This window comes from Panthera leo, chromosome B1, assembly GCF_018350215.1.
Source record: "Panthera leo isolate Ple1 chromosome B1, P.leo_Ple1_pat1.1, whole genome shotgun sequence".
Taxonomy (NCBI): Eukaryota; Metazoa; Chordata; class Mammalia; order Carnivora; family Felidae; genus Panthera; species Panthera leo.
In genome coordinates this window covers 76,018,846-76,046,376 of record NC_056682.1, presented here as the reverse complement: position 1 = coordinate 76,046,376, position 27,531 = coordinate 76,018,846, and the positions used below count along the sequence as shown (strand labels likewise).

Below are 27,531 nucleotides of genomic sequence, written 5' to 3'. Positions count from 1 at the left end.
ACAGTACCTTCTCATGCCAAGCACCAGCTCTGGAATTAAAGAGTCTTAACTGTGTCATTGTCGTCGTCGTCGTCATCATCATCATCACCATCATGTTTTAATTTTTTTTTTATTTTTTACTTATTTGCTTATTTATTTATTTTTGGGAGAGTGAGAGCGAGCGAGCACATGAGCAGGAGAGGGGCAGAGGGAAAGGGAGAGAGAATCCTAAACAGTCTCCATGTCCAACACAGAGCCCAACACAGGGCTCAATCTTACGAACTGTGAGGTCATGACCTGAGCTTAACCAACTATGCCACCCAGGCACTCCAGTCATCATCATGTTTTTAAAACTGGCAACCAACATTTGCTCAGCACTTTGGCTATATGCCTTATCTAAGTTCATTCACATTTCAGAGCCCTCTGCTCCCTTTTTTTAATAAACAGGAGATCAATTATTAATAAAAACCTCCTAAGTTATTTCCTTATTCCACTTCTCTCCAACTAGACTGCCAACACTTTGAAGGCAGGCAACACCCGTAATTCATGCTTCTTTATAGATTCTGCTCCATATTTAGCACAATACCTTGTACACAATAAAGATCTAATAAATACTTGCTGACTTAGGAAGACAGAGGACAAATTACAACAGGTAGAGATTGATCCAAAAAAGGAAAGAGAAAGCAGAAAATACTGGTCAACTGACTGGCTTATTTCCTCTTCTTTATTTTCTGTCAGTTCTGTAACCATTTAAGAGGCCAAGGATTTAGGGCACAGACCTCTATGATCCAAGCTCAGGGATCTGCCCTAGGTTGGTTCACCTTTGGATAGGGGGTAATTACATGTGAGCACCTAGGGCAAGTCCCTGAGATGTGGCAGGCTAGACAGAGGGAGTGCTGTGAACCTGGCCTAGCCTCACACCAGAGTCACTGCACTGAGTGAGCCCACCCCCAACTTGCCCCTCTTCCCATTGGCAGAACCCCAAACAACCTGCTCTCCTAGACAGCAGGGGGCGCCTGAGGCCCCAGCTCTTCCCCCTGGGTCCTGCAGCTGTACTTTCCAAGTCTGGTCCCTTCAGTCCCCACCCTGGTGTGTGGGGTGAAAATCAAAGGACAGGAGGGAGTGAAGCAGAGGTATCCATCAGGAGAAGCTGGTCCTGCCCCCTTTCTCTGGCTGCTCTTCAGGTGGCCTCTCCCTGGGAGAAGGAAGTGCTGAATCTGAGGACAAAGGCATGGGCCCTGCTGGCTGTATCTTCTTGCTGCCCCTTCTGCTGGGCATTTCAGGTGTGTTCCTTGGGGGGGGGGGGGGGGGGGGGGGGCGGGGAGTGAGAAGAGTCCTAGGTGAGGGTAAGGTCTCCAGGAGAAGCTGCACAGAGCATGGGGTGTGGGCCTCCCACGGCAATAAAAATTCATCATGGGTGTCTCCCACATACCTCTTCTCTCTCTCTAGGCACCCATGAGGAAGAACCAGAGAATCTCCTGAAGTCAAGTAAGAGGCCTTAGCCAGGGCAGCATGCCTGGGTGGACCAAGGGAAGGGAATCTGTGCTGAGCTGGAGAGAGAACCCCAGTTTGGGAAATGGCACGAAGGGGTGGGAGAAGAGGCATCGGTTTCCAGCCAGATCTCCCATATCTTTTTCCTTTTTGTCTGCAGTCTGTGGGCGGCCTGCAGTCTCCTCTGGCATTGCCTCAGGCAGGGAGGCCAAGGTGGGGCAGTGGCCCTGGCAGGTCAGCATCCGCGAGGGCCTGCTTCACATCTGTGCAGCCACCCTCATCTCAGAGCAGTGGGTGTTGACAGTGGCAAGCTGCTTCCGGTGAGTGTTGGCCTTGCTTCAGGGGGACCCACTAGGGGATTCAGGTGACTAGAGCTCCTGAACTAAGGTCAGACAGGAGTTTATCTTGCACTGCCCAATATAGTACACTGTGCCTTAGAAGTGGGTCCAAATGTTTCCTACCCTAGCTCTCAGTTCAATTCAACTACTCTTACAATTTCAGGCATCTTCATTTTGACAATCATCTTGATTGAAACGAACGCCTAAAAAGTTAGCTCCTGTCCCCCACCAACCAAGTCTCTACCCAAAAAGACATTCCCCAGGAAGGGACCCTCCCTTTACAGCATGCCCACATCTTCTTACTACTCTGGATAAACAATCTTAAGCCCTCTTTACTCTCCCCAGTGACCTCATCCATTTCTGTGGTTTAAAATGCTGTATATTTGCTGATAACACACACATTTACATCACTAACTCCAACCTGTGGTTCTGATGCATTTCCATTTGGATATCTCACTGGTATCTCAAAGGGAACATGATCAAAACAGAGCTACAATTTCACCACCACCACTATCCCTAAGCCTACTTTTGTCTTCCCTCTCTCATTCAACAACATAACTAGTTGCTCAAGCCGTACTCAGAAATATAAAGCCCTACTCTCCCTCACCCTCCATAACTACTGCATACACAAATTCTGTCAGTTTTACTTCCAAAATATACTTTGACTCCAGGATAGCTGTCCCCAGACCACTGCAATAGTATAATAGGTTTTGCTACCTTCATATACACAACAAAGTGATTTTTTTTTTTTAAGTCAGAAGCAAGGTCAGGTCACTCCCTCCTTCAAATCCTCCAGTGGCTGCTCAGGCAACTAGAATAAAACCCAGATGCCTCACTGGCAAAAAATGGCTGTAGATTGCCAGATATCTGCTCATTTTTCCAACCTCATCTCATTCTACTCCAACTTTATTTCAACTCCTAGAAACTGCCAATCTCTTTTTCACTTACCCTCAAGGCCTTTGCATACTCTATTCCCTCTGTCTGAAATGCTTTTCCTGATAGCTCTTCTCAAGGCTAACTCTTATCTTTTGGGACTCAGTTGAGAACTTATCTCTTCAATGAGACCTTTTGTGATCACCCAATCCTAAGTCTCTTCCCCTATTCCTTTACCAACTTGAAATCCTGTTTGTTTTCTCCATAGTGTTTATCATAGTTTAAAATGTTTTACTTGTTAAACTGTTGCTTATCTCTGCCTCATTTCCCTCACTTCCTTCCTCCCCTCTCTTTTATACACACTCTCTTACATATATACGCACACACACACATACACAATAAATCCAAAAGCCCTATGAGAGGCAGATCATGCCTAAGTCTCATTTATACTCTCAGGAAACGCTCAATACTTAGTTAAGGAACAAATGCTTGAGAGCCAGAAGAAAAATGCAACCTCCAGAACGATGGGCTCTGCTGTGACACTTCATGACAGTCATAAGAAATTCATGGTCCCCATTCTGCTTCTCTTCTCAGGTCTAAAGACATCAGAAAATACAGTGTATTGGTGGGGTCACTTCAGGTCTCTGGTCGCCCAGGCTCCAAAGCGACGATAATACCTGTGTCCAGGATTATCCCCTACCATGACTTCCAGGGAAACACATCTAGTACCATCGCTGTGGCAGAATTGGCCTACCCAGTTTCTTTTACCCCTGTTGTCCTGCCCATCTGCCTCCCCTCATCTGCAGTCCAGCTGAAGAAGTCAACTTCCTGCTGGGTGACTGGATGGGGCTATTCTGGAACATACCGATGTGAGGATAAGTAGATTTTCTGAGCTCCATTTCCTCAACTGACATTCTCTCCCCGTACTCTCTATCCCAGCCCAGCACCAGATATATTGCACTCTCCAGGCAGTTGATCTGAGATGTCGCAGACTTCAAATTCTCCTTGACCCTATACCTCCCTCTTGTGCTTTCTTCTGCTGTAATCTCTTTTGCTTATTTATATCTGCTTTTGCTCTTATTAGCAATAGTGCTGGGACCTTAAAAGTGAGAAGGACAAGACAATGAGCTTAGGGAGAGGCTAGCTCTCCTTCTGCACCTGGGTAGTGTGCGTGGTTAAGGTACACAGAGGGGAAGAAGGCATGAAGATGTATTCAAGAAAGTAAGACTGCTCAGCAAGTCTCGAGTCAGACTAGGAAAGAAGAGCTTAATTTCTGTATCAACAGTCTTCATTCTTCAGAGTATGTTATCTCTACCTCTATTCTATGGAACAGGACGATATATTCCAAGGCCAAAAAAGTTGATTTTGCATCATTCATTGTTTTGGGTTTTCCTGAATCATATGGGTTTTTTGTTATTTGTGGCATCTGGGTGGGAGCAAATGACTTCGGTCTTGTTTAGACCAAGGGAACTCAGCCTTCAGGCTATTTCCCAAACTGGAAATCAAAGTGCCATCTGATATGGAGGCAGAATATTTAAAATCAGAGATATACTTGAAAATCAGAGGCATGAAATCTGTATCATTAGCTGCAAGTTGCTTCCTAATATTTTAAGATAGCTCTGATTCCTTTTGATCTTACAGACATGAAGCCATCCTATACACTGAAGGAGCTAAAAGTGCCCCTTATTGATCTCCAGACATGCAGGGACCACTACCAGAAAGCAAACTCGCGTGGAATCAAGCCCATCATCAGTGAAGCCATGATCTGCTCTAAGCTCCCAGTGGAACGGATGGATCAGTGTATAGTAAGAATCCATCCCATAGGCACCTTCCAGAGCCCTCCCCTTTCCCAGTGTGCTTCCAGGGAATGCCTCCATGGAATGCCTCACAGGGAATGCCTTCCAGGGAATGCTTCCATGGAATGCCTCACATCTTCAGCATCCCTGGGTGAATCCAGCAGTGTGTGGACAGGCTCAAACTCCATAGTTCTTAGCTACACTACAGGGAGAATTTCTTCTCCCTTTGCCTTGTGCGTGGCCTAGTCATCTTTCTTCTCTCCCCAGGGTAGTAGAGGAGACCCCCTGACATGTAGAGTGGAAGACTCCTGGGTCCTCACAGGAGTGGTCAGCTGGGGATCAAACTGCCTTCAAACCAATGAGCCTGGAATATATACAAACATCAGTTTCTACAAATCTTGGATTGAGAAGTCAGCCATTTCACATACTGACTTTTCTGCCATCCTCAGTCTGGACCTCTCTGGGTTCCTCCTTGTAATGCTTCTGCCTCTCATTTTCCTGGTGCTACCCTAACTGGCTGAGGTTAGTATGGTCATGTAAGTGACAATAAAGAATGAGAAAAAAGGGGGGGATATTCTAGAAGTTGATGGCTTTGATGAGAGAGTTTGAAGATTTAGCAAGACAGATGCAGTTATGCTACTTCTAGCTATAGTCACCATAACCCTTATCTGTTTGTTGCCTTTTATCCCCAGGTCAACCTGAAAAGCAAGATCGTCAGTGTTAATAAAGTCTGGTTGATTCCAACGGTTATTTCTTATATTCATTTTTTTTTTTTTTTTTTTTAATGAAACTGGAGATAGGGCCTGGGGAAATCCAGAAGCACAGAACTTTAGAGCTGAAAAGGATCTGGAAACCACCTGGCTCAACCAATCTCACATTCTACAGATGAAGAAACTGGAGTTCAGAGAGGTTTGTTTACCCTTGCTGAACTCGAGATGAAAATCATCCAATCTGGGCCTACAATGGGTTCTGAAGAAAAAAGCAGGGACTCGAAAGATTAGCTTTCAGGTGAAGCACACCAGGCAAGAGGAGCTGAGGGCAGTGCATTAGTTATTCCTGTATAACAAATCATCCCAAAACTTAACAGCTGAAAAATTCAAACATTGATTATCTCACAATTACTGTGGGTCAGTAATCAGGGAGGGCTTAGCTAGGCAGTTCTGGCTCAAGGTCTTTCAAGAGGCTGCTACTGGGCCATCTGGGTGGCTCAGTCACTTAAGCGTCTGACTCTTGATTTCAGCTCAGGTCATGATCTCACCGTTTGGAAGACTGAACCCTGCATCAGGCTCTGTGGTGACAGCATGGAGCCTGCTTGGGATTGTCTCTCTCCCTCTCTCTCTCAAAATAAATAAACATTAAAAGAAAAAAAAAAAAGAGGCTGCTGCTGTACCAGCTGCAGCCATCTCAAAGCTCAACTAGAAAAGGAGCTGCTGTCAAGCTCATTCATATGTCTGTGGCAGGCTCCAGAGGATCTGCTTCTAAGCTCACTTACACAGGCATCTCCAGAGCACTGCCTCATGGCAGCTGGCTTCCCTGAGAGTGAATGATCCAAAACAAAGTAAAAGAGAGCACCCAGCACCACAGTCTTTTCATAACCTTATCTCAAAACTGATTTCTCATTACTTCTGTTGTATTCTGTTCTTTCAAATAGTTGACTCGAGACACCTGGGTGGCTCAGTTAATTGAGCATCCAACTTTAGCTCAGGTCATGGTCTTATGGTTAGTGGGTTTGAGCCCCGTATCCGGCTCTGCACTGACAGCACACAGAGCCTGGGATTCACTCTCTGCCCCTCCCCTGCTCATGCACGCTCTCTCTCTCTCAAAATAAATAAATAAACTTTTTAAAAAGAAAAATAAAAAATAAAATAGTGAGTCAACAACCTGTGAATATCAGGAGGCAAGGAAAACTAGGGCCTTGGATCTTACAGGCTGCCTTCTATAGGTAGAGTAAGGAATAGGTGTGGACTAGGAGCTAGGAAGCTAAGATTGACCAGTGTTTAGTAGTTGAGATCAAATGGAGGGATGGGGAGTTTAAATAGAGATATCTGGGGGAGAATGCCTCTCCCTCCCCTTAAGTCCACCTACCAAAAGCACTTCATGTTTGTGCTCTTAGGTGTACTGGGGTTAGGGAAGGTGTTTATTAGAGAGTTTCCAGCTTGCAATATCCTAACTAAAGAGTGGTCTAAGAACATATCTCATGTAAGAAATGTATGGCTGCTTTATCCCTGTCTCTTTCCTGGGCCTCTGGTATACAAAGAGTGGTTAAGAACATGGGATGTGACACTGGCCAATGCTGAGTTAATTAATGGGTTTCATAAGAAGCTGATTAAAATAATAACAGGATTCTCTGTATTACTAGGCAAATAATAGCTAAAAAAATTGGAAGAAGTTTTGGCAAGACAGTAGAATGAATGACAAACAAAATGGATATCCCTTGCTCAAATTTCATTAAATACCAATAAAATCACTGTTTTATTTTTTTAAATTTTGTTTTTTACATTTATTATTTTTGAGAGAGCACTAGTCAGGGAGGGATAGAAAGAGAGGAAAACACAGAATCTGAAGCAGGTTGCAAGCTCTGAGCTATCAGCACAGAGCCCGATGTGGGGCTCGAACTCACAAACAGTGAGATCATGACCTGAGCCGAAGTCAGACGCTTAACTGACTAAGCCACCCAGGTGCCCCTAAAATCACTGTTTTAAAAGAGAGATATTCATTAATAACTGCAAAGGTAATTACATAAAAATAAGTAAATTAAATTTGGGCCACTAAAAAGCTTTCCATACATATGAAAATAGTAAGAACTTTGAAAAAAATTAATTCTCTAAATGTAAAAATGATTCAAAGAATGATTATGATTTATTCTCAAAGGGACACTATTCATGTACAAGTTCTCAGGATTTTTTTTATGTGACAACAATAAAGAATTGGAAGGCAAAACAATTAACATAATTAACAAAAGAAAAGATAAACTTACTAAACATGTGAGATTCTAAATAAGTAAAAAAGAAGTATGAGAAAAGATGATGGATCTAGATACTAAAGCCAAGAAATCCAACGAGGAGATAAGAGGTTTTAGAATCATAAAATAAAATAGTTGAAAGGCACCTTACAAGTTATTGGATACAACTCTCAACTCAAGCAAACTCAAGTTTGCTTATTTAAACAGACCCAATGGATGATCCTTACACTTCTTAACACAGCAACATTGGAAAATTAAGTAAGTCACTACTTGGAATCGGAGAATGGGAACTATTTTCACTACACAATATTGTTGCACCCTTTCCCACCAGAATCCTCTAAAACTGAAACTTAACAAGAAAATACTTACACATAATACATGAAATGGAATGAGATAATTATCTGTAAAAAGAACCCCCCAAATTTCAACAAATACATGCCTTATGTGTTTTATGAATAAGCTAAACTTGGAGATCTAAGTACAATCTTGAAACAACATAACAGGCATGAAATCGGAACTGAGAAGCTTAAATGTAATCAATAGCATTAGGCACTGACTAAAGGGACCGAGTATTTAGAAGGGGGAAGGGTCAGCATGGAATCCAAGGCAACAAAAGCCAGATAACTTACATGTTCATCAGACCCAAGGAAAGAGACTCTAAGCCTGATGAATATAAACTTCACATTTATTTACAAAAATACGTTCTGTTATGGAGAAGTGCTCTTTCACCTAGTTTCTGTAAATAAGGGATAGATCATCCTACTAAGTGAAATGCTTGTGGAGATTAACCACTTCCATTTGTTCAGATCCTAAGTCTCTTCAAACCACCACCCACTTACTAGTTCGCCCCTACTCATAAAGAAGATGTGCCCTGGTTAGGAAAAATGAAAATCCCAAATAATGGAAATGAATAGCTTTCACTGCAAATAAACATTCTGGCTCATACACAGACCTCTTAAAATTTAATGAGTCAGTCTCTTGAGTTTGATGTATTCTAGGTGCTCTGACAAACCTTAAATTTCAGAAGCCAAAAAGCTAAGGGCCCAGAACCTAAATTGAGAGGATTTGTATCAAGTCATGTTGCCTGCGAAAGACCTGCTAAAGTGGACTCTCTGGGTGATAGGACATCTTTAGCTCATCTCTGTAGCAGAAATTTATATTTACTTTATGTCTCCTCTGTATTGAAATAGTATGCTATTTCCAACATTATCTTCCATTCTAACAATTAAAGAGGAGATTATTTATCCTGCTTTCACAAATGAAAACACATACACACACAAAAAAAACACAACTGAGGCTTAGAGAGGTTAAGTAACTTGCCTAAGATTACACAGCTAATATTTGATTAAATAGATTTATCCAGGACTGTTTGACTCAAAAGATCTGGCTCTTTCCACTACACAAAATTACCATTCACTAACAGCGCCATTCGCTTTTAGAAGGCTCTACTAAAGGTTCTTTATATTATGCCAAAATAACATTTCCCTTTGGTTCTAGTTATTTGTACTTATTATACTCCTAGCTCCATTTGTAATTATTCGGGTGCACACAGTTGTATTTCTCCTTCTACACAGATAAGAACGGTCTTGAGAAAAGAAACGACTATCCTATTCATCTTCTTGACCTCCTAGCAGCATCTAACATAGTGATCTGCAAAACAGAAAGCATCAAATCTTATTTTCTGAAAACAAAATGAAGAGCCATAGACTATAGAAAGCCAGTCGTCAACAACATTGGAAGAATTCCCTTAGTATGAGTACAAGCAAACAAATATAAAAAGGGAAATATTTTCTCTTTTGGTGATCAAAAGGACAACACCAACTCTTGCAAAGGGGGACTGGTTGAAAGGCAGGCAGCAGGGCTCTGGGCAAGCAGGATGGAGCTCAAAGCAGGATCAGTCCCTCTGGAGAAGGTGAGTGCAGGAGAGGGAAACTACAGATTGGCCAGTAAGGCAAAGAGCTGGGAAGAGGAAAAGGGTATCTGTAGAAGGTTGTCCAGCGCTTGGCCCTGACATAATGAATGCCAAGGATACAAACCAGTTCTAGCACATACTGGTTAGTGGAATTAAAGCTGGACTAAAAATGTCTTGTACAAGTTCAAGAACTAAGACCAGGCTGGATCTTTTAATCAGCCTCGGGTCTACTGTTGCAAGGTGACAGAAAAGGCAAAGTGCCAGAGTAATCAATTATTCTTTAAAAGATTGTTTTACAAAGGGATTTATTAATTTTCCAATATAGTACATCAATCTGATGGGTTGAATTAGAAAAGAGACAATGGAATCCATTTGCCCTTCCTGGAAATACAGACAAAAAACTCCAAAACTTGCAAATCTACTGCTGTCTCAGTTTTATTCCCAGGGTGCTTAAGAGAGACTGCATCCCTGAAGTGGCACCCTTGCTCTATAACACTGGTTCTCAACTGATGGTGATTCTGCCCCACAGGCGACATTTGGCAATGTCTGGAGACAATTGTGTTTGTTACAACTGGAGGTGGGTAGTACTCCTGACATTCAGTAAATGAAGGCCAGAAATGCTGCTTAACATCCAACAATACATAGGATAGCACCCCACAATAAAGAATCATCTGGCCCATAATGCCAATAGTGCCAATGCTGAGAAATTCTTATCTAAAGGCACCATCAACATTAATCTAAGCCATCACCAAGATGACCTGTTTGTCCAGAATTAAGCTAATACTTAAAATGGAGATACTAGCTCAGTAACAATAAAAACAGCAGCTACTATTTATTATTGCATCCTTAAATAGGCCAAACCCAAGCTAAGCACTACATCTCATTTACTTTTTACAAAAATCTTGTGGAATATTATTATTCTCCTTTTGCAAAGATGGAAAAGTTGTAAGTTGGCCACAGCCACATGGCAAGTAATAAAGCTCCTACCACCACCATCACATTGCTACTTTCCAAACCAACAATTATTGTGTATAGCAGAGGCACTTAAAAGATATCTTTAATGTTATTAATAGGGTAATGACCTGGGAACACAGAATCGAAGAGCTAGAGACACAGCACGATGAGAAAGGCAGAAAACTAAAAGCGCTGTCTTCAGGAAAGTCTCTGGAGTGCCACTGGCACCTACTCTCTTGCTTCTAACTCCCTGTCACTTCCTTATCTTAGGAGAAGAAATGGGAACAGTAAAATGGCAGAACAACATGTTTCTTGATTGCTAAACCCTAAATAAGAAAATATTTGTAGAGGGATAACTAGGCAGATTGACAAAGGTAAATAAAGATAAACAAATAAGCAATGCATAATTCAACGTTACATCTGTAAGGAATTTGAGATTAAGTGATTCCAATGCCTTCATGGAACAGGAAAACGCAGGCCGTGACTCACTCAAGATCATACGGCCATCCCCATGAAAACAACAGGATAGTACTGTGGGTAGAAAACCAGAGGAGTTTTCTCCAATATGGTAAAAAAAATATTACCTTACATTTAAAAATGAGTGGTTCAGCCGGTTGAGTGTCCATCTCTTAATTTTGGCTCAGGTCATGACCCCAGGGTTGTGGGATCAAGCCCCACATCAGGCTCTGCACTGAATGTAGGATCTGCTTAAGATTCTCTTTCTCCCTCTCCCTCTGCCCCTCTCCCCCACTCATGTGTGCTCTCTCAAATACATACATACACACACACACACACATATACATACATACATACATACATACACACATATATGGAAAGAAGGAAGGGAGAGGAGGGGAGGGAAGGAAGGGCATTTTCTGGAGGAGGTCCAAGATGGTAAGCATTGAAAGATCCTAAACTCACCTCCTTCCATAGATACCCCAAATCTATAGCTACCACATATGAATCGTTTCCCACTGAAAAATATCTGATTAACTGCTCTCCACAACAAAGAATAAAATGAGCACATCAAGATGTGTAGGAGAGGCAAAGATACGGTCTCACAAAAAAACCCACCCCTGGCATGGTGACAGATAATAGAGAGGAATCACAGCAAAAAGGCACTTCTCCCAGGGGGAGGGAGAGGCTGGTCCCCCACACTGGGCAACCCAACCCCTGGTATCTGCATGGGAGACAGGAGCCTCCAAAACATCTGGGTTGGAAAACCAAGGAGGCTGATATCTGCATTCCCAAAGCATTACAGGAAACTGAGATTCCCCCTCTTGGAGGGTTCACATGTAGCCTCGTTGACCCTGAGACCCAGGAGAAAAACAGTCTGAGAAGTGCCTACGCTATACGCGACAGAGATTCATTTGCTAACCTGGGGGCACTGGCTGAGGAGCAGGAGACAGGTGAGATGCTTACCAGAGAGGGAGGCACTGCTGGACACCACTGTCACACTCTCCACATAACCTGCTAGCACAAGCAGGCAAGGTTGGATGCAGTACCCTCCTGCTGCTTTGCTGGGACAGGTGGGGGCAAGAAGTCACAGCACTTGCTGAGGCTGGGGAGTGAGGGCAGTAGCAACCCTCCCTCGTTCCCTGTCTGGGGCAGGCAAGATGATAGGTAGCATAGATCCCCTGCTCTCTACAGTTTGTGAGTGTGGGCAACTGCAACATTTCCCCATCCCCTGACTGGGGCTGTTGACTGTGAACAGTCGTGGCATTCTGCCGTTCCAAGCCTAAAACCAAAGCATGCAAACAGAAAAGGTACTCCCACTGAATCACTGAACACCTCAATCCCACAGGTGCATGCAGTCACGACATTTTCCCACTGCCTTTCTGAAGCCAGTGAGTATGCCCTGCCCCTTACACTCTCCAACTGACTCTCTAAAGCTAACAGGTGCATGCAATCCACACAGGGGACACCTCTTGATTGCCTGGCCCTGCTGACCAAGAGGACTGGTGTTCCAAAGCTCCATGGAACTATAACAACTGGAAAGGCAGTTCTTGGCAGGCTCTGACCTCCAGGGCACTACACAGCAGAAACACAAATTCAGCCTTCCTGTGATTAAAAACCAAAACAAAACAGACAAACAAACAAAAACTATTCACTTAGTCTGGAACTTCAGCCTAAAGGATAGGCTTCAGGTTTCCCACACACACAGAGGCTGAGGAGGTGGTCCCAGGGAACGTAAGCAGTGAGACACCATCCTTGCGCACTAGTCAATGAGACTTCCCAGGAAGGAACTTATACACTCATGTGGAGCCACAGTTTTTGCAATCGTCACCCAGGGGATCCCTCCAAATCCACTGGTCTAAAGACAGCAGGGGTTACCACTGTGGCCCCATAGGACTATATATATTTGCCTACTTTAAAATTTTTTTTTCAACGTTTTTTATTTATTTTTGGGACAGAGAGAGACAGAGCATGAACGGGGGAGGGTCAGAGAGAGAGGGAGACACAGAATCGGAAACAGGCTCCAGGCTCCGAGCCATCAGCCCAGAGCCTGACGCGGGGCTCGAACTCACGGACCGCGAGATCGTGACCTGGCTGAAGTCGGACGCTTAACCGAATGCGCCACCCAGGCGCCCCTATATTTGCCTACTTTAAAAGCTGCTGCCTGAAAGTCTGGATTCCAATCAACCTAAAACTATATGCTAACTGACATTCTTTCCCTTGGATTACTGACAAGTCTTGGTACACCCTCAACAATTGGAGAATATCAAAAATAATTTAGGCAGCTTAGACAATCTCCAAGGTTCAAGAGACAACTAATAGCCAAAGCAAGTTTGAATGAGAAGGATCACACCCACATAAGGCCATTCCTTCAAGACTGAGAGCGGTAGCTATTTTGCCTTATAGAAACAAACACACAGTCAAACAAAATGAGGAAACAGAGAAATATGTTCCAGATGAGAGAACAAGAACAACACATCTGAAAAAGACCTTAATGAAATGGAGATAAGTAACCTACCTGATAAAATAATTTAATGTAATGGTCATAAAGATGCTCACCTAACTCAGGAGAAGAATGGATAAACACAGTGAGAACTTGAACAAAGAAACAGAAAACATTAAAAAGTACCAAGCTGAAGTCATAGAGCTAAAGAATACAATAACTGAACTGACAAATATACTAGAGGGGTTCAACAGCAGACTGGATGAAGTAGAAGAACAGATAACAAACTAGAAGGTCAAACAATGCACCTCACTCAGAGCAGCAAAAGAAAAAAATATTTTCAAATGAAGATAACTTAAGGGACTTCGGGGACAATATCAAGCAGAATAACATCCACATCATAAGGGTCTCACAATGGAAAACAGAGAGAGAAAGGGACAGCAAACTTATTTGAAGAAAATGGCTGAAAACTTTCCTGGGGAAAGAAACAGACACATAGGTCCAGGAAGCCCAGAGTTACAAATAAGATGAACCCAAAGAGGGGCACCTGGGTGGCTCAGTCAGTTAAGCAGCCGACTTCACTCAGGTCATGATCTCGCGGTCCGTGAGTTCAAGCCCCGCGTCGGGCTCTGTGCTGACAGCTCAGAGCCTGGAGCCTGTTTCAATTTCTGTGTCTCCCTCTCTCTGACCCTCCCCTGTTCATGCTCTGTCTCTCCCTGTCTCAAAAATAAATAAATAAATAAATAGATAGATAGATAGATAAAAATTTATAAAAAAAAAAAAAAAAGATGAACCCAAAGAGAACGAAACCAAAACACACTCAGATTTGAAGGAGAGAGAAAGAATTCTCCAGATGAGCATAAGCTAACGTAGTTGATAACTACTATACCACTAAACCAGCCTTATAAGAAATATTAAAGGAATTTAAGCTGAATAGAGAAGGCACTAATAACAAAAAATACACAAAAGTAAAAATCTGACTGGAAAGGTAAATATATAGTAAAGGTAGCAGATTGATCACTTACAAAGCTACTAATAAGATTAAAGGCCAAAGTAGTAAAATTAACTGAAACTACAATAATTAACTAAGAAATACATAAAATTAAAAGATGTAAAAAGAGATATCAAAAACATAAAATGCAAGGAGGCACTTGGCTGGCTCAGACAGTAGGGCATATGACTCTTGACGTCAGGGTTGTGAGTTCGAGCCCCATGTTGGGTGTAGAGATTACTTTAAAATCTTAAACAACAACAACATAAAATGCAGGGGTATGGGGAGTAAAAATGTAGTTTTGGAATGTATTCAAATTTAAGTTACTATCAATTTAAAATAGACTGTTACACACATAGGATTATATATGTGAAGCTCACAGTACCCACAAAGCAAAAACTTACAGTAAATACACAAAAGAAAATGAGAAAGAAATCTAAGTATAACATTAAATAAAATCATCCAATCACAGGAAAGACAGAAAGAGAAGAAAGAAACAGAGAGAAACTACAAAAATAGCCAGGAAACAGTTAACAAAATGGCAGTAAGTACATACCTATCAATAATTACTTTAAATGAAAATACACTGGAGTGCCCGGGTGGCTTAGTCGGCTGAGCATCCAACTCTTTGTTTTGCCTCAGGTCATGATCTCACAGTTCATGAGTTTGAGCACAGTGTCGGGCTCCATGCCAGCACTGTGCAGTCTGCCTAGGATTCTGTCTCTCCCTCTCTCTACCCCCTCCCTGCTCATCTGCATGCCCAAGTGCGCACTCTCTGGCTCTCTCTCTCTCTCAAAATAAATAAATAAATTTTTTTTTTTAAATTTTAAGAAAAGGGGGCACCTGGGTGGCTCAGTCAGTTGAGTGTCCAGCTTCAGCTCAGGTCATGATCTCGCGGTTCACAAGTTTGAGTCCCACATCAGGCTCTGTGCAGACAGCTAGTTGCGTGGAGCCTGCTTCGGATTCTCTGTCTCCCTCTCTCTCTGCCCCTCACCCATTCATGCTGTCTCTCTGCCTCTCAAAAATAAATAAACATAATAAAGAAATAAAATTAAAATTAAAAAAAAGAAAAGAAAATGGACTAAAATCTTCAATCAAAAGACAGAATGGCTGAATGGATAAAAAAAAAAAACCAAGACATATTCATTTACTGACTACAAGTGACTCACTTCAAAAGTTAGGTCACACACAGACTGAAAGCAAAGGGATAAAAAAGATGTTCAATGTAAATGGAAACCAAGAGAAAGCTGGTATAGCTATACTCATTTCAGACAAAGCAGAATTTAATATTTTTAAGTATATTTATTTTAATATATACTTATATTAGAGTGAGTGCATGAGCAAAGGAGGGGCAGAGAGAATCTCAAGTAGGCTCAATACTGTCAGTGAGGGCCCGACACGGGTCTCAAACCCACAAACTGTGATATCATTACCCGAGCTGAAATTAAGAGTCAGACGTAACCACCTGAGCCAGCTAAGTGCCCCCAAAAGCAGACTTGAAAACAAAGACTTGTTACAACAAGACAAATAGGAGCACTACATAATGATACCAAGCAAAAAGATATAGTATTGGAAGTCCTAGCCACAGCCATCAGACAAGAAATAAAAGGTATCCAAATTAGTAAAGGAGCAAAACATCCGCTATTTGTAGATGACATGATACTATACACAAAAAACCCTAAAGATTCCACCAAAAACCTACTAGAATAAATGAATTCAGTAAGGTTGGAGGATACAATTTTGATACCAAAAATCTGTTGCTTTTTTATACACTAGTAACAAACTATCATAAACAGAAATCAAGAAAATCCCATTTGTAATGCCATCAGAAAGTATAAAATACCTATGAATAAATTGAACCAAGTAGGTGAAAGACCTATAAACTGAAAAACCGTAAGACATTGATGAAAGAAACTGAAGACAAATGAACCAAACAGTATTCTGTGATCATGGATTAAAAGAATTGACGTTATTAAAATGTTCACACCACTCAAAGCAATCTATAGATTCAATGCAATCCCTATCAAAATTCCAATGGCATTTTTTGCAAAAATAGAATAACTTCTAAAATGGGTATGGAACCACAAAAGACCCCCAAATAACCAGAACAATCTTGAAAAAGAAAAACAAAGCCAGAGGTAACACACTCTGATTTCAAACTATACTACAAAGCTATGGTAATCAGAACAGTATGGTATTGGTATAAAAACAGACACACAGATCAACAGAACAGAGAACCCAGAAATAAACCCATGAATATATGGTCATTTACAACACAGGAAGCATGAATATATAATGAGAAAAGAACAATCTCTTCAATACACAATGCTGGGAAAACTGGACAACTGCCTGCAAAAGAATGAAACTGAACCAGTATCTTATATCATAACCAAAAATTAACTCCATAACAACTCTTACACCATATCCAAAACTGGATCAGAGACTCGAATGTAGGACCTGAAATCATAAAACTCCTAGAAGAAAACACAGATGGTAGGTTCCTTGACATCAGTCTTAGCAGTATTTGGATCTCACTTCAAAAGCAAGGGAACCAAAAAGAAAACAACACTACATCAAAGTAAAAAGCTTCTCCACAGCAAAGGAAACCATCAACAAAGCAAAAAAGCAACCTACTGAATGGGAGGAGATATTTGCAAGTCATGTATCTGATAAGGGGTCAATATACAAAATATATAAAGAACTTTAAAAACTCAATAATTAACAACAACAAAAACCCAAACAATTCAATTTAAAAATTGTCAGAGGACCTGAACAGACATTTTACCAAAGAAAACATACAGACAGTCAAAGGGCACATGAAAAGATGCTCAACATCACTCACCATCAAATCACAATCACAATGAGATATCACCTCCTGCCTCTAAGAATGACTAGAATCAAAAAGAGAAAAAATAACAAGTGGTGATGAGGATGTGAACAAAAGGAAACTGTTGTGCACTGCTAGTGGGAATGTATACTGGTACAGTCACTACAGAAAACACTATGGAGGTTCCTTAAAAAATTAAAAATAGAATTACCACATGATCCAGCAATTCTGCTACTGGGTATCTATATGAAGAAAACAAAAACACTAATTTGAAAAGACACATGCATCCCTATGTTCACTGCAGCATTAGGTACAACAGCCAAGATATGGAAACAACCTAAGTGTTCGTTGATGGATAAATGGATAAAGAAGATATGGTATCTGTATATACATAATGGAATACTCAGCCATAAAAAAAAAGAAATCCTGTCATTTATGACAACATGGATAAACTTTTAAGGTATTATGCTAATCGATAAAAGTCAGACAAAGAAAAAGACAAATACCACATGATTTCATTTATATGTGGAATCTAAAAAACAAACACACAAGGGGCGCCTGGGTGGCTCAGTTGGTCGAGCATCAGACTTCGGTTCAGGTCATGACCTCGTGGTTTGTGAGTTCGAGCCCCAAATCAGGCTCTATGCTGACAGCTCAGAGACTGGAGCCTGCTTCGGATTCTGTGTCTGCCTCTCTCTCTGCCCCTTCCCCACTCACGTTCTCTCTCTGTCTCTCTCTCTCTCCCTCAAAAATAAACATTTAAAAAAATTTTTAAATTAAAAAAAAAACCACAAACACACAAACAAAACTAAACTAAACTCAGACTCATAGATACAGAAAACTGATTGGCAGTAGCCAGAGAGGAGGAGAGTTTGGATGGGAAGGGAGCAGAATGAGTGAAAAAGATTAAGAAGTATAAACTTCCAGTTGTAAAATAAATAAGTCATGAGGATGTAACATAAAGCACAGAAAATACAGTCAATAATATTGTGTTAATTTCATAAGGTGACAGATGGCAACTAGACTTACTGTGGTGACCATTCTGCAATGTGTAGAAATATCACATCGCTATGTTGTACACTTGAAACTATTATAATATTGTAGGTCAATTATACCTCAATTAATATAAATAGGAACAAAGAGAAAAAGTGAAAAAGAGGTCATTTTCTTAAATAACTCAATGCCATTATCACATCTATCAAGATTAGTAATAATTCCTTGATACCATCTAATTACCCAGTTGATTATCAAATGGCCTTGATTGCATCAAGATGTCTTTTTAGAGTTGGTTTGTTACAAACCAAACAAGGGCTACACATGTTTATGTCTCTTAAGTTTATTTTCATCTAGAGGAATTTCCATCCCTTTTTACCCTCTATACCATTGGCTTACTATAGAAAACACATCAGTTTTATAAAATGTCCCACATTCTGCACTTGACTATAAACTTGTGTTATAATTAAACTTATTTTCTTATCCTGTGTATGTGTTATAAGTGGAAGTAACTTTAGAAACTGAGGTTTCCCTTTTTTTGATATGAATACTTCATTGGATATTGCTTCGTACTTTGTCACATCAAGAGATTCATGTCAGCCTTTTCCTACTTTCATGATGTGAAGATTGATTCAAATGATTAAAATGGTAACAGCTTGAGTACTCCATCAACCTCTCATCCAAAACTTTCAACTACTGATGATCATCCCCTGAATCAATTATCTCATGAGGGGCTGCAAGTGGTGGCATTCGAATTCCATTCAGTCCAAGAACGCTTATGAGCTGGAATTCCTCCCTCTTATCAACTAGGCCCATTTTTGTATTCTAAACTACCGTCTGGACAGGAAAAGCAGATAACTACTTCTTTCTTTTTACTTTCAATTTTCAGAGGAAAGGGTTGGTGTCTTAGTTACTATCAATAAAGCTTATTTCTAACTAAACAAGAATCAAAATAAAACTTTTTTTTAATGAAACGCTTAAACAAACGGAAAAAGAAGAGATCTGTAAGCAATCCAACTAATTCTGAAGAGTATTAACCAGTGACTTCAGATTTATCCAGGGATATAAAAGTCCAAAGATATAGGGCAAGCACAAGACTCTCAGTGGAAAAGGAGTATCTGGTCAAATTCTTGTTCCTTTGATAAATCAACAGAAAGATGTGTCCAGAGCTTTGATGTCTTTGCAAAATGACTACCTTTATTCCAAACATGACTCAAAGGCAAACCTCAAACTGAGATCTGACTTTGTAAAAAGCTATACTTAAATAGGCTGACTAAATAAAAATGTCCTGTAAACAACCATAAAGTAAATTGGAATACCCTGAGATACAGTGAGTCTGGCATGTGTCCCACCACTACAGTCTCTGCTGCTTAGCTGGTCACATTTCTGCATCCTCATCTTCCCCACTACATGTATAAGGGCACTGACTCCAAAGACAATTAGCCATGAAACTATGTCCCAGTAAGACAAGATAATGTGTTCAAGTCCTTGGGAATCTGAGCTGAAAATAAGGGAAAACTTGGGCTGCTTTCAGTGGATAGAAAGCACTTGGGCCATACAAACGGCATAGGAAAAGAAGTAAAGACCCTGAACTCTCGTTATGAGCTCTTGAGCCATCATGAATCCAGAGCTCCCTTCCTGCTCTGGTCTCCAGGTCTGTCCTGTGATAGCTCCAGATGTCCTTGTTAGTCTCCTCCTTATTGTTCCACAGATGTCTGTTTGTGAGGGCTGCCATAACAAAGTACCACAGAGTGGGGGGCTTAAAAAACAAATTTGTTTTCTCAGGGTTCAAGGTGTCAACAGGGTTGGATCCTCCTAAAAGACAAGAGGGAAGGATCTATTCCAAGCTTCCTTGTAGACAGCCATTTTTCTCTTTGTATATGTCTGTATCCAAATTTCCTCTTTATGTAAGGACACCAGTCATCTTGGATTAAAGCTACCCTAATGACCTCATTTCCTTAATTACTTCTTTAAAGACACCATCTTCAATGGTCACATTCTGAGGTACCAGGGGATAGGACTTCAATGCATGAATTTTGGGGAATACACATTTCAGCCAATAACAATATGTTTAAAGTAATCCCCTCTTTGCTTAAGCTAGTTTAAGTGAGTCTTGTTGGTTGTAACTGAATAAACCTTACCAAAATAGCTACATTTTCTGGTCTTCTATTATTTAATTATTCATGTATTTCTTTCAATCCTCCCAAATATTCTGAGCTATAAGAAAGCAAAAACATGCTTCAATAATTTGCTGAATTCCACCTCCACAGACCTAGTACCCTACAAACAACTGGTACCAAAAACATAAAAGGGCACAGAGAATTCTGTAGAAGGTGCTGTTCCCTCCCACCCAGATCACCTTTCAGAACTAAAGTATACATTCTCCTAGCAACCAGGAAGGATGACTGCTCCTAGTTCACAGCTAAGTCCTATCCCAAGAAATGCCAACAGAGGCACTTCACCTGAGGTAATTCCCATTCCTTGCAGGCAGTCTACATCCAATCATGCATAAGTCCAAAGGCCCAACCTTCTTGTCTCCATTCAAGACATCTCTGAAGAGCCATCCCAGCTCCAGAGCAACTTGTGGGATTGGCTGTGGCCTATATGCAAGTGAATTACAATTAACTCTCTCTCTGCCCAATCCTGTTTCCATCCCCCACCCCCACCCCACAACAAGGTGTTCATCCTGAGACCAGTCTCCAATAAACTCCCGGCACACAAATCTCTCAGTCTATTTCCCAGAAGGTATGATTTACCCTATATTCTATGGTTAACACTGTTGACAAAGATGAAAACAAAATTAGGAAAAATTATCCAGGTACTGGGTTAATTTCCTCTTTCCCATTTCTTGCTTTTAAAGAATCCTGTCCATCTTCTATTCCCTTGCTAGAGAAAGGGTCCTGTTCCTTCCAATCCCCTCCAACCTGCCCTGTGCAGATAGCTACTATATCCTTCCCCCGCTCCTATCCTCCAACCCACAAGCAGGAACCACAGACCTCCTGCTCTCCCTGGACACAGGAGGCACCTCAGCCCCGCCCCCTCCTTTGCCCGGGCTCCTCCCTCTGGGTCCTGTGGCTGCATTTCTGAAGTCTGGCCCCTTCAGGGCCTGGCACCAGGTGAAAACCAAAGGACAGGAGGGGGTGAACCAGAGGAATTCACCTAGGAGGTGAAGCTGGTCCTGTCACCCTTCCCTGGCTGCTCCCCAGCTGGCCTCTCCTTGGGAGCCTGAGTTCAGAAAACAAGAAGTTCTGATTCTGAGGACCGAGACATGGGCCCTGCTGGCAGTGCCTTCCTACTGTCTCTTCTGCTGGGTGAGCCTCTGGGGTGGGTGGCATGGGAGGGGAGAGGCAGAGGTTTTTGGTTCAACAAGTTATCATATAGAATAATATGTCACTTCACCCTTGGGATATTACTTATGAACAGTGTGCCCTGAGGAAGTCCTGAGGGGATACTGTATGTGAAGCAGTAAACAAAATAAAGATCCTTACCTTCATGGAGCTTATAATCAATTCACTTACTAAATAATATGTAATGTAAAATTTAAATATGTAAATTTTGAAGCAGGTTAGACAGTCATAAAGGTTACGAAAGGAAAGGGACATCAGGAGTGCAGGGGCAGGAGGTGTGCTGTAATTTTAAACAGGGTAGTCAAGGAAATTTCACCAAGGAGTCATCTGAGCAAAGCCCTGCAGGAGGTGAGTGACTTAGCTACAAGGATCTAGGAAAAGAGCATTTCAAGCAGAGGGAACTGGAAGTATAAACACAGGTCAGTGATTTTAGGAATAAGCTTGTTAACTTATTATTCTGGCCCACAGTGATTTAAAAGCAGGGTAGGCCGGGGCACCTGGGTGGCTCAGTCGGTTAAGCATCCAACTCTTGATTTCAGCTCAGGTCATGATCTCACAGTAGTGAGATAGAGCCCTGTGTTGGGCTCTGCACTGGGCATAAAGCCTGCTTGAGATTTCCTCTCTCTCTCTCTTTCTCAAATAAATAAATAAAAATAAAGGCAAGGTAGGCTGAAAGCAGCAAAAGGGTAACACTGCAAAATGCCAATTCAGTTAAAGAAAACAGTTCGTAATCCTCAAAAGCATCTGAAGGCATCACTGTGTTTGCAACCTAATATACTTGATATTCCTGATGACAACCTTGAATCTTCAGTAAAAGTCAAGTTATGTTCCATGTATGCTGCTAAAAGAAGACACTGTGTAATTTTCAAGATTCGCACTAATGGGCAGACGTTTATAAAAAGTTTCTAAAAATGTGGCCTTTAACACAAATCTGAGAAATATTTCAGTATCCCACATACTTAAATATGTGGAAAGCCTCTCCTCTCAATGAATCCAGACATAAGAAGATGCATTATTATATATTAAAGATATGATGTCTTTCTTAGGGTCTTGCCCATGCTCTTCTCCCAAAAAGAAAGACCTGCCGTCAGATGAGTGGTCTCTAATTAGACTGCTGAGTTTGAAACTGGGACAGGATGGAGGATGGAGGCTGGGAGGACCTGGGTCCCAGGAATGGATGGGAGTTTGAGGATGATGAGAAGATGAGGACCACAGGAACAAGACACCCAGTGTGCCACACTTGCCTCTCTCTTCTTTTTCTAGTGTGTGGACGACCCGTATACTCAGGCCGTGTCGTGGGTGGCCATGACATTGTTGCAGGGCATTGGCCAGTCAGTGTGCACTTGCACCAGGCCCATGTCTGTGGAGGGTCTCTCATCGGTGACAGGTGGACACTGACAGCAGCACACTGCGTAAAAATGTGAGTCCTAGCTGGTGGCTAGCACACAGATAGGTTCTCAACAAATACTATACTTGAATGACTTTATGAATGAATCAACAGACATATGGAAGTGGTAAGAGGGGGAGGTACAAGGAAATCCAACATCACCTTGGACTAGGGATAGGATGTAGAGGTAGAGAAAGAAATGATGGAGAAAGGCACTGTATTAAAAACTTCTCTTACTTTGTGCCAGATCACTTCCTAAACACCAGCCAGGGAATCTTAAGTTTTTCTGGGTCACAAACACAATCTGAGCGGTCTCTCAGAGCCACTGCTGTAAGAGAAGCAAGATGCCACGCAGTGAGTAGCAGCAGGGAGAGGCCTGTGTGAAACTAACGACTCCAGCCAACAGCTAGTGAAGACCTGAAGCCTGCCAACATAAGGGAGTTTGGAAACAGATCCTCCTGGAATCGAGTCTTGAGATGATGGCAGCCCACCCTGATTAGAGTCTTGTGAGAAATCTTAAGCCAGAGGCTCACACCTGATTCGTGACCCACAGAAACAGTGAGATAAATGTTTGGTTTTTTAAGCCTCTAAGCTTTATGGTAACTTGTTATGCAACAACAGATAGCTTATATATTTAGAAATCAAAACAGCAGGGCTTTTCAATGACAATACTGAAAGCTCAAAGGAAATACAGCAATAACTTCAAAATGCTGAAAGAAAATTATTTCCAACCCAGAATTCGGCCCATATGCAGAGTACTGATCAAGTGTGGGACAGAAACAAGATATTTTCAAATCTACAAAGCAGCAAAAATGTTACCTCTCAAAAAAAAAAAGTTACTTCTCATGCACACCTTCTCAGAAAGCCCTAGGAAAATGTGCTTCATCAAAATAAAGGAGAGAAAAATAGGAAAACATGGAATACAGAAAAAAGGGGATAAAACACATAACAGAATCCCCAACCCCCCAAAATGGGAGAAAATGCAGGATCAAACTCTAGCCATAAGCATATGAGGAGACCACAAGAGACAGGAGACAACAAAAGAAAGAATAGTTAGGAAGACAGGAAAGGAGAAAAGCAACAAACCAGCCCTGGTACAAGCTGGAAGTAGCCTGGTTAATTCTAGGTCTCTTACCATCCTTTCTCACCTAGAGACTTAGCGCTACACACAGGCAGCTTGTTCTCAACCAGCTGTAGCACCTAAGCATGCTTCACTTTTATTCTCCCTTTCTCTTCCCCTTAGGAGCTGGATTCTTTTGTTATATATGGTATGGCTGGGATCAATTCACACAGACCACTCAAACCAAAGTGTGAAGCATCATGTATTTAAAATTATTATTCATCCCCAATTTCAACATATAACTGCAGACATCACCTTGTTGAAACTGGTCTCTAGGGGCGCCTGGGTGGCTCGGTCAGTTAAGCGTCCGACTTCGGCTCAGGTCATGATCTCACGGTCCGTGGGTTCGAGCCCCGCGTCGGGCTCTGTGCTGACAGCTCAGAGCCTGGAGCCTGTTTCGGATTCTGTGTCTCCCTCTCTCTGTGACCCTCCCCCGTTCATGCTCTGTCTCTCTCTGTCTCAAAAATAAATAAACGTTAAAAAAAAAAAAAAAAAAAAAAGAAACCGGTCTCTAGAGTCACCTTTTACTTCTTTCATCCTGCCCACCTGCTTGCCCCACATTACAAAGCGGTTGACACTTCCAGGCTCTTGCTGGGTGACTGGATGGCGAAAGGTTACGGAAAGTGAAGGTGAGAATGGGTAGAGAAAGGGGTTTTATCCACCATCCTCTTGTACCCACTTCAGAACATCTGCATTTTAGGCATACCATTACTATGGCAAGTTATTTTTTTTTAATAACCCCCAACTTACTGATACTATATATAAGTCTTCAAATGTCTTTTTTCACATATGCTTACTTAATTTACTCTTTTTTTTTTTTTAAATTTTTTTTCAACGTTTTTTATTTATTTTTGGGACAGAGAGAGACAGAGCATGAACGGGAGACAGAGCATGAACGGGGGAGGGGCAGAGAGAGAGGGAGACACAGAATCGGAAACAGGCTCCAGGCTCCGAGCCATCAGCCCGGAGCCTGACGCGGGGCTCGAACTCACGGACCGCGAGATCGTGACCTGGCTGAAGTCGGACGCTTAACCGACTGCGCCACCCAGGCGCCCCAATTTACTCTTATATCCTGCCTAGAGTCTAGCTATAGCTGCAAGAACAGATACTAACAATTTGAACACATAATTACCTCTTTGAAACAAAGGTTAACAAACCTGATCTAAGTTTGGAGAGTCTAGTGTTTGTGAAAATCTGTTTTTAAAGTGTTGTGTCAGCTCTTTCCCAGTGAAGACAAGAAGTGATCTGGGAGCAGACGAATGGGAAAGCAAGAAGTTTTAGAGTACTTCAAATACTCACATCTTTACTTAATCAAACTGTATCAGAATTTCTCTTTATTTAGAACACCAGGAATACCCCACATTGGCATATTAGAAAAACATTAAAACAAATGGAAATAATTTTGAATTATTCATTGTTTTAGATTAGCTTTACCAAAAAAAAAAATCTTCCATTAATAAATATGATTAGAAAGTGAGGGGGCACCTGGGAGACTCAATTGGTTGAGTGTCCGACTTCGGCTCAGGTCATGATCTCGCTGTTTGGGAGTTGGATCCCCGCGTTGGGCTGTGATGACAGCTCAGAACCTGGAGCCTGCTTCTGATTATGTGTCTCCCTCTCTTTCTGCCTGGACCCCGTCAAAAATAAATGTTAAAAATTTTTAAAAAGAAAAAAAGAAAATGATTGTATTCTGCTTTTGGATTCCCTTTCAGGGATTTCCACAAATCACAACTGAATGTTGTCCTTGCCACTTTCCAGATTGCTTTTCCTTTCATTCCTGTCTGTCTTTATAGATAGTGATTACCCTTCCACGTTCCAGGAAGCAAAAATAACCATCTTTGCCTGCCAGGCCTGTGAACAACTCTACAACCCAACTGGCTCCATGTTGCCAGAGTTAGACCAAGTCATCAAAGAAGATGAGATATGTGCTGGTGATTCAACTAACAAGGATAGTGCAAGGTTAGGGTTCACTCTGTTTTTTTAAGGAGACCTTAATTTAGATCCAAGTTTTCCTGTAGACAACAGTAGATTGGGAATTAGGAGACAAAGGGTCTGACAATAATTCTTGTGTTATGCTGAACAAGTCACTTAACCTTTACTGATTGATTTAATCTCTTCAAGTTTTGATCTAGACAAACGCAAACCATTGGTTACTGGGTTTCCACAGACGTGTATATTTTTATAAATATATTAGCAGGCTGACACAGAATTGCCAACTTAATTTTTTTTTCAAGTAAGAACATTTCACTCTACACTTAAAAGATGTCATTCCACTGTCTCCTGATCGTAAGTGTCCAATGGGAAATCATCCATCATTTGTGTCTTCCTCCACTTAATGAATGCGTTGTGTTGTTTTGCTATGGCTCTTTTCAATAAAATTACCTTCATATTTGATTATCAGAAGTTTGTGATGTGCTAGGTATGATTTTCTTTGTATTTATCCTATTTAGGATTCACTGATTTTTTGGTTTTTGCTTTCATCAAAACTTGAGAATTTTTCATTCGCAATTTCTTCAAATATTTGGCTTCATTTCTCTCTTTTCCTCTTCTGGTTGAAATAGAAAATATAAGTAACACCTTTTGATATTTTCACATAGAGTCTCTGATACTGTTTTATTTTTACCTTTTTCTGCTCTTCAAATTGGATACTTTTAAATTAATCTATACTCAAGATCATTGCCTCTTCCTCCTATCATCTACAATTTAGTGTTTAGTTCATCCAATGAAATTTTTCTTTCAGATATTTTATTTTTTAGTCCTAGAATGACCATTTGGTTTCATTTCCTTTCCCTCTCTCTTCCTCTCTTTCTCCTCTCTCACACACACATTTTTCTGTATCTCTGCCAACAGATATCTGTATCTCTTGATATCCTATCTGTATATTCACTACCTTCAAATCAAACAACAATGCAACATGTATGGTTTCACACCCACCAGGATAACTATAATCAAGGTAGATAATAACCAAGAATTGATGAGGATGTGGATAAATTAGAACCTTCATACACCTTGGAATATTGTCTAGCAGTTCTTCAAAAGGTTAAATATAGAATTACCATATTACCTAGGAATTCCACTCTGGGTATACACCCAAGAGAAATAAAAACATATGTCCACGGAAAAAATTTTGCATGAATGTTCACTGCACCATTATTCATAATAGCCACAAAGAAAAAATGATACAAATACCTATCAACTGATGACTGGATAAACAAAATGTGGTATATCCATATAATGGAATATTATCCAAGCCATAAAAAGGAATGGAGCATTGATATCTGCTACAACAAGGATGAACCTTGAAATGAATATGTTAAATGAAAGAAGGCAGACACAAAACATCATATATTATATGGTTCCATTTATACAATATGTCCAGAAATTGCAGATCCACAGAGGCAGAAAGATTACTAGTTGGCCTAGGGCTGGGAGGAAATGAGGGTGACTATTAATGGGTATGGGGTCTCTTGGAGGTGATGAAAATGTTCCAAAATGGGTTGTGGTGATGGGTGAACAACATTTGAATGTACTAAAAAATACTGAATTGTATACTTTAAATGGGTGAACTGTATAGTATATGAATTATATTGCAATAAAGCTGTTAGAAAAGAGACAGCAAGATTGAGAGACATACCATCACCTACTATCACTATCATTTTATA

The 27,531-nt window shown here is 41.1% G+C and overlaps 2 protein-coding genes across 5 annotated transcripts in view; one reads left to right on the top strand and one right to left on the bottom strand.

The window, feature by feature from the left end:
- Nucleotides 1-27,531, bottom strand: part of SH3D19 (SH3 domain containing 19) — a 186,525-nt gene that overhangs the window by 127,090 nt on the left and 31,904 nt on the right. The gene's annotated exons all lie outside the window — the stretch shown is intronic.
- On the top strand, nucleotides 976-5,200 carry PRSS48 (serine protease 48). 3 transcript variants are annotated; one of them, XM_042935317.1, is made up of 4 exons: nucleotides 976-1,262; nucleotides 1,429-1,467; nucleotides 1,631-1,790; nucleotides 3,276-4,642. In XM_042935317.1, the coding sequence occupies exons 1-4, from the start codon at nucleotides 1,211-1,213 to the stop codon at nucleotides 3,562-3,564; spliced, it is 540 nt and encodes a 179-aa protein (XP_042791251.1). In that variant the 5' UTR covers nucleotides 976-1,210; the 3' UTR covers nucleotides 3,565-4,642. The 3 variants fall into 3 exon arrangements, 2 of the variants coding, with proteins under 2 accessions (XP_042791251.1, XP_042791250.1); XM_042935316.1 differs by having other exon boundaries at nucleotides 1,429-1,790; XR_006201678.1 differs by lacking the exon at nucleotides 976-1,262 and adding an exon at nucleotides 4,745-5,200 and having other exon boundaries at nucleotides 1,366-1,790; nucleotides 3,276-4,486.

Bases quoted from the DNA above. Each gene is read 5' to 3' on its own strand.
- PRSS48 (XM_042935316.1), top strand. From the start codon at position 1,492: ATGCCTGGGTGGACCAAGGGAAGGGAATCTGTGCTGAGCTGGAGAGAG. The intron at 1,791-3,275 runs GTGAGTGTTGGC...TTCTCTTCTCAG, and splicing joins ACAGTGGCAAGCTGCTTCCG to GTCTAAAGACATCAGAAAAT.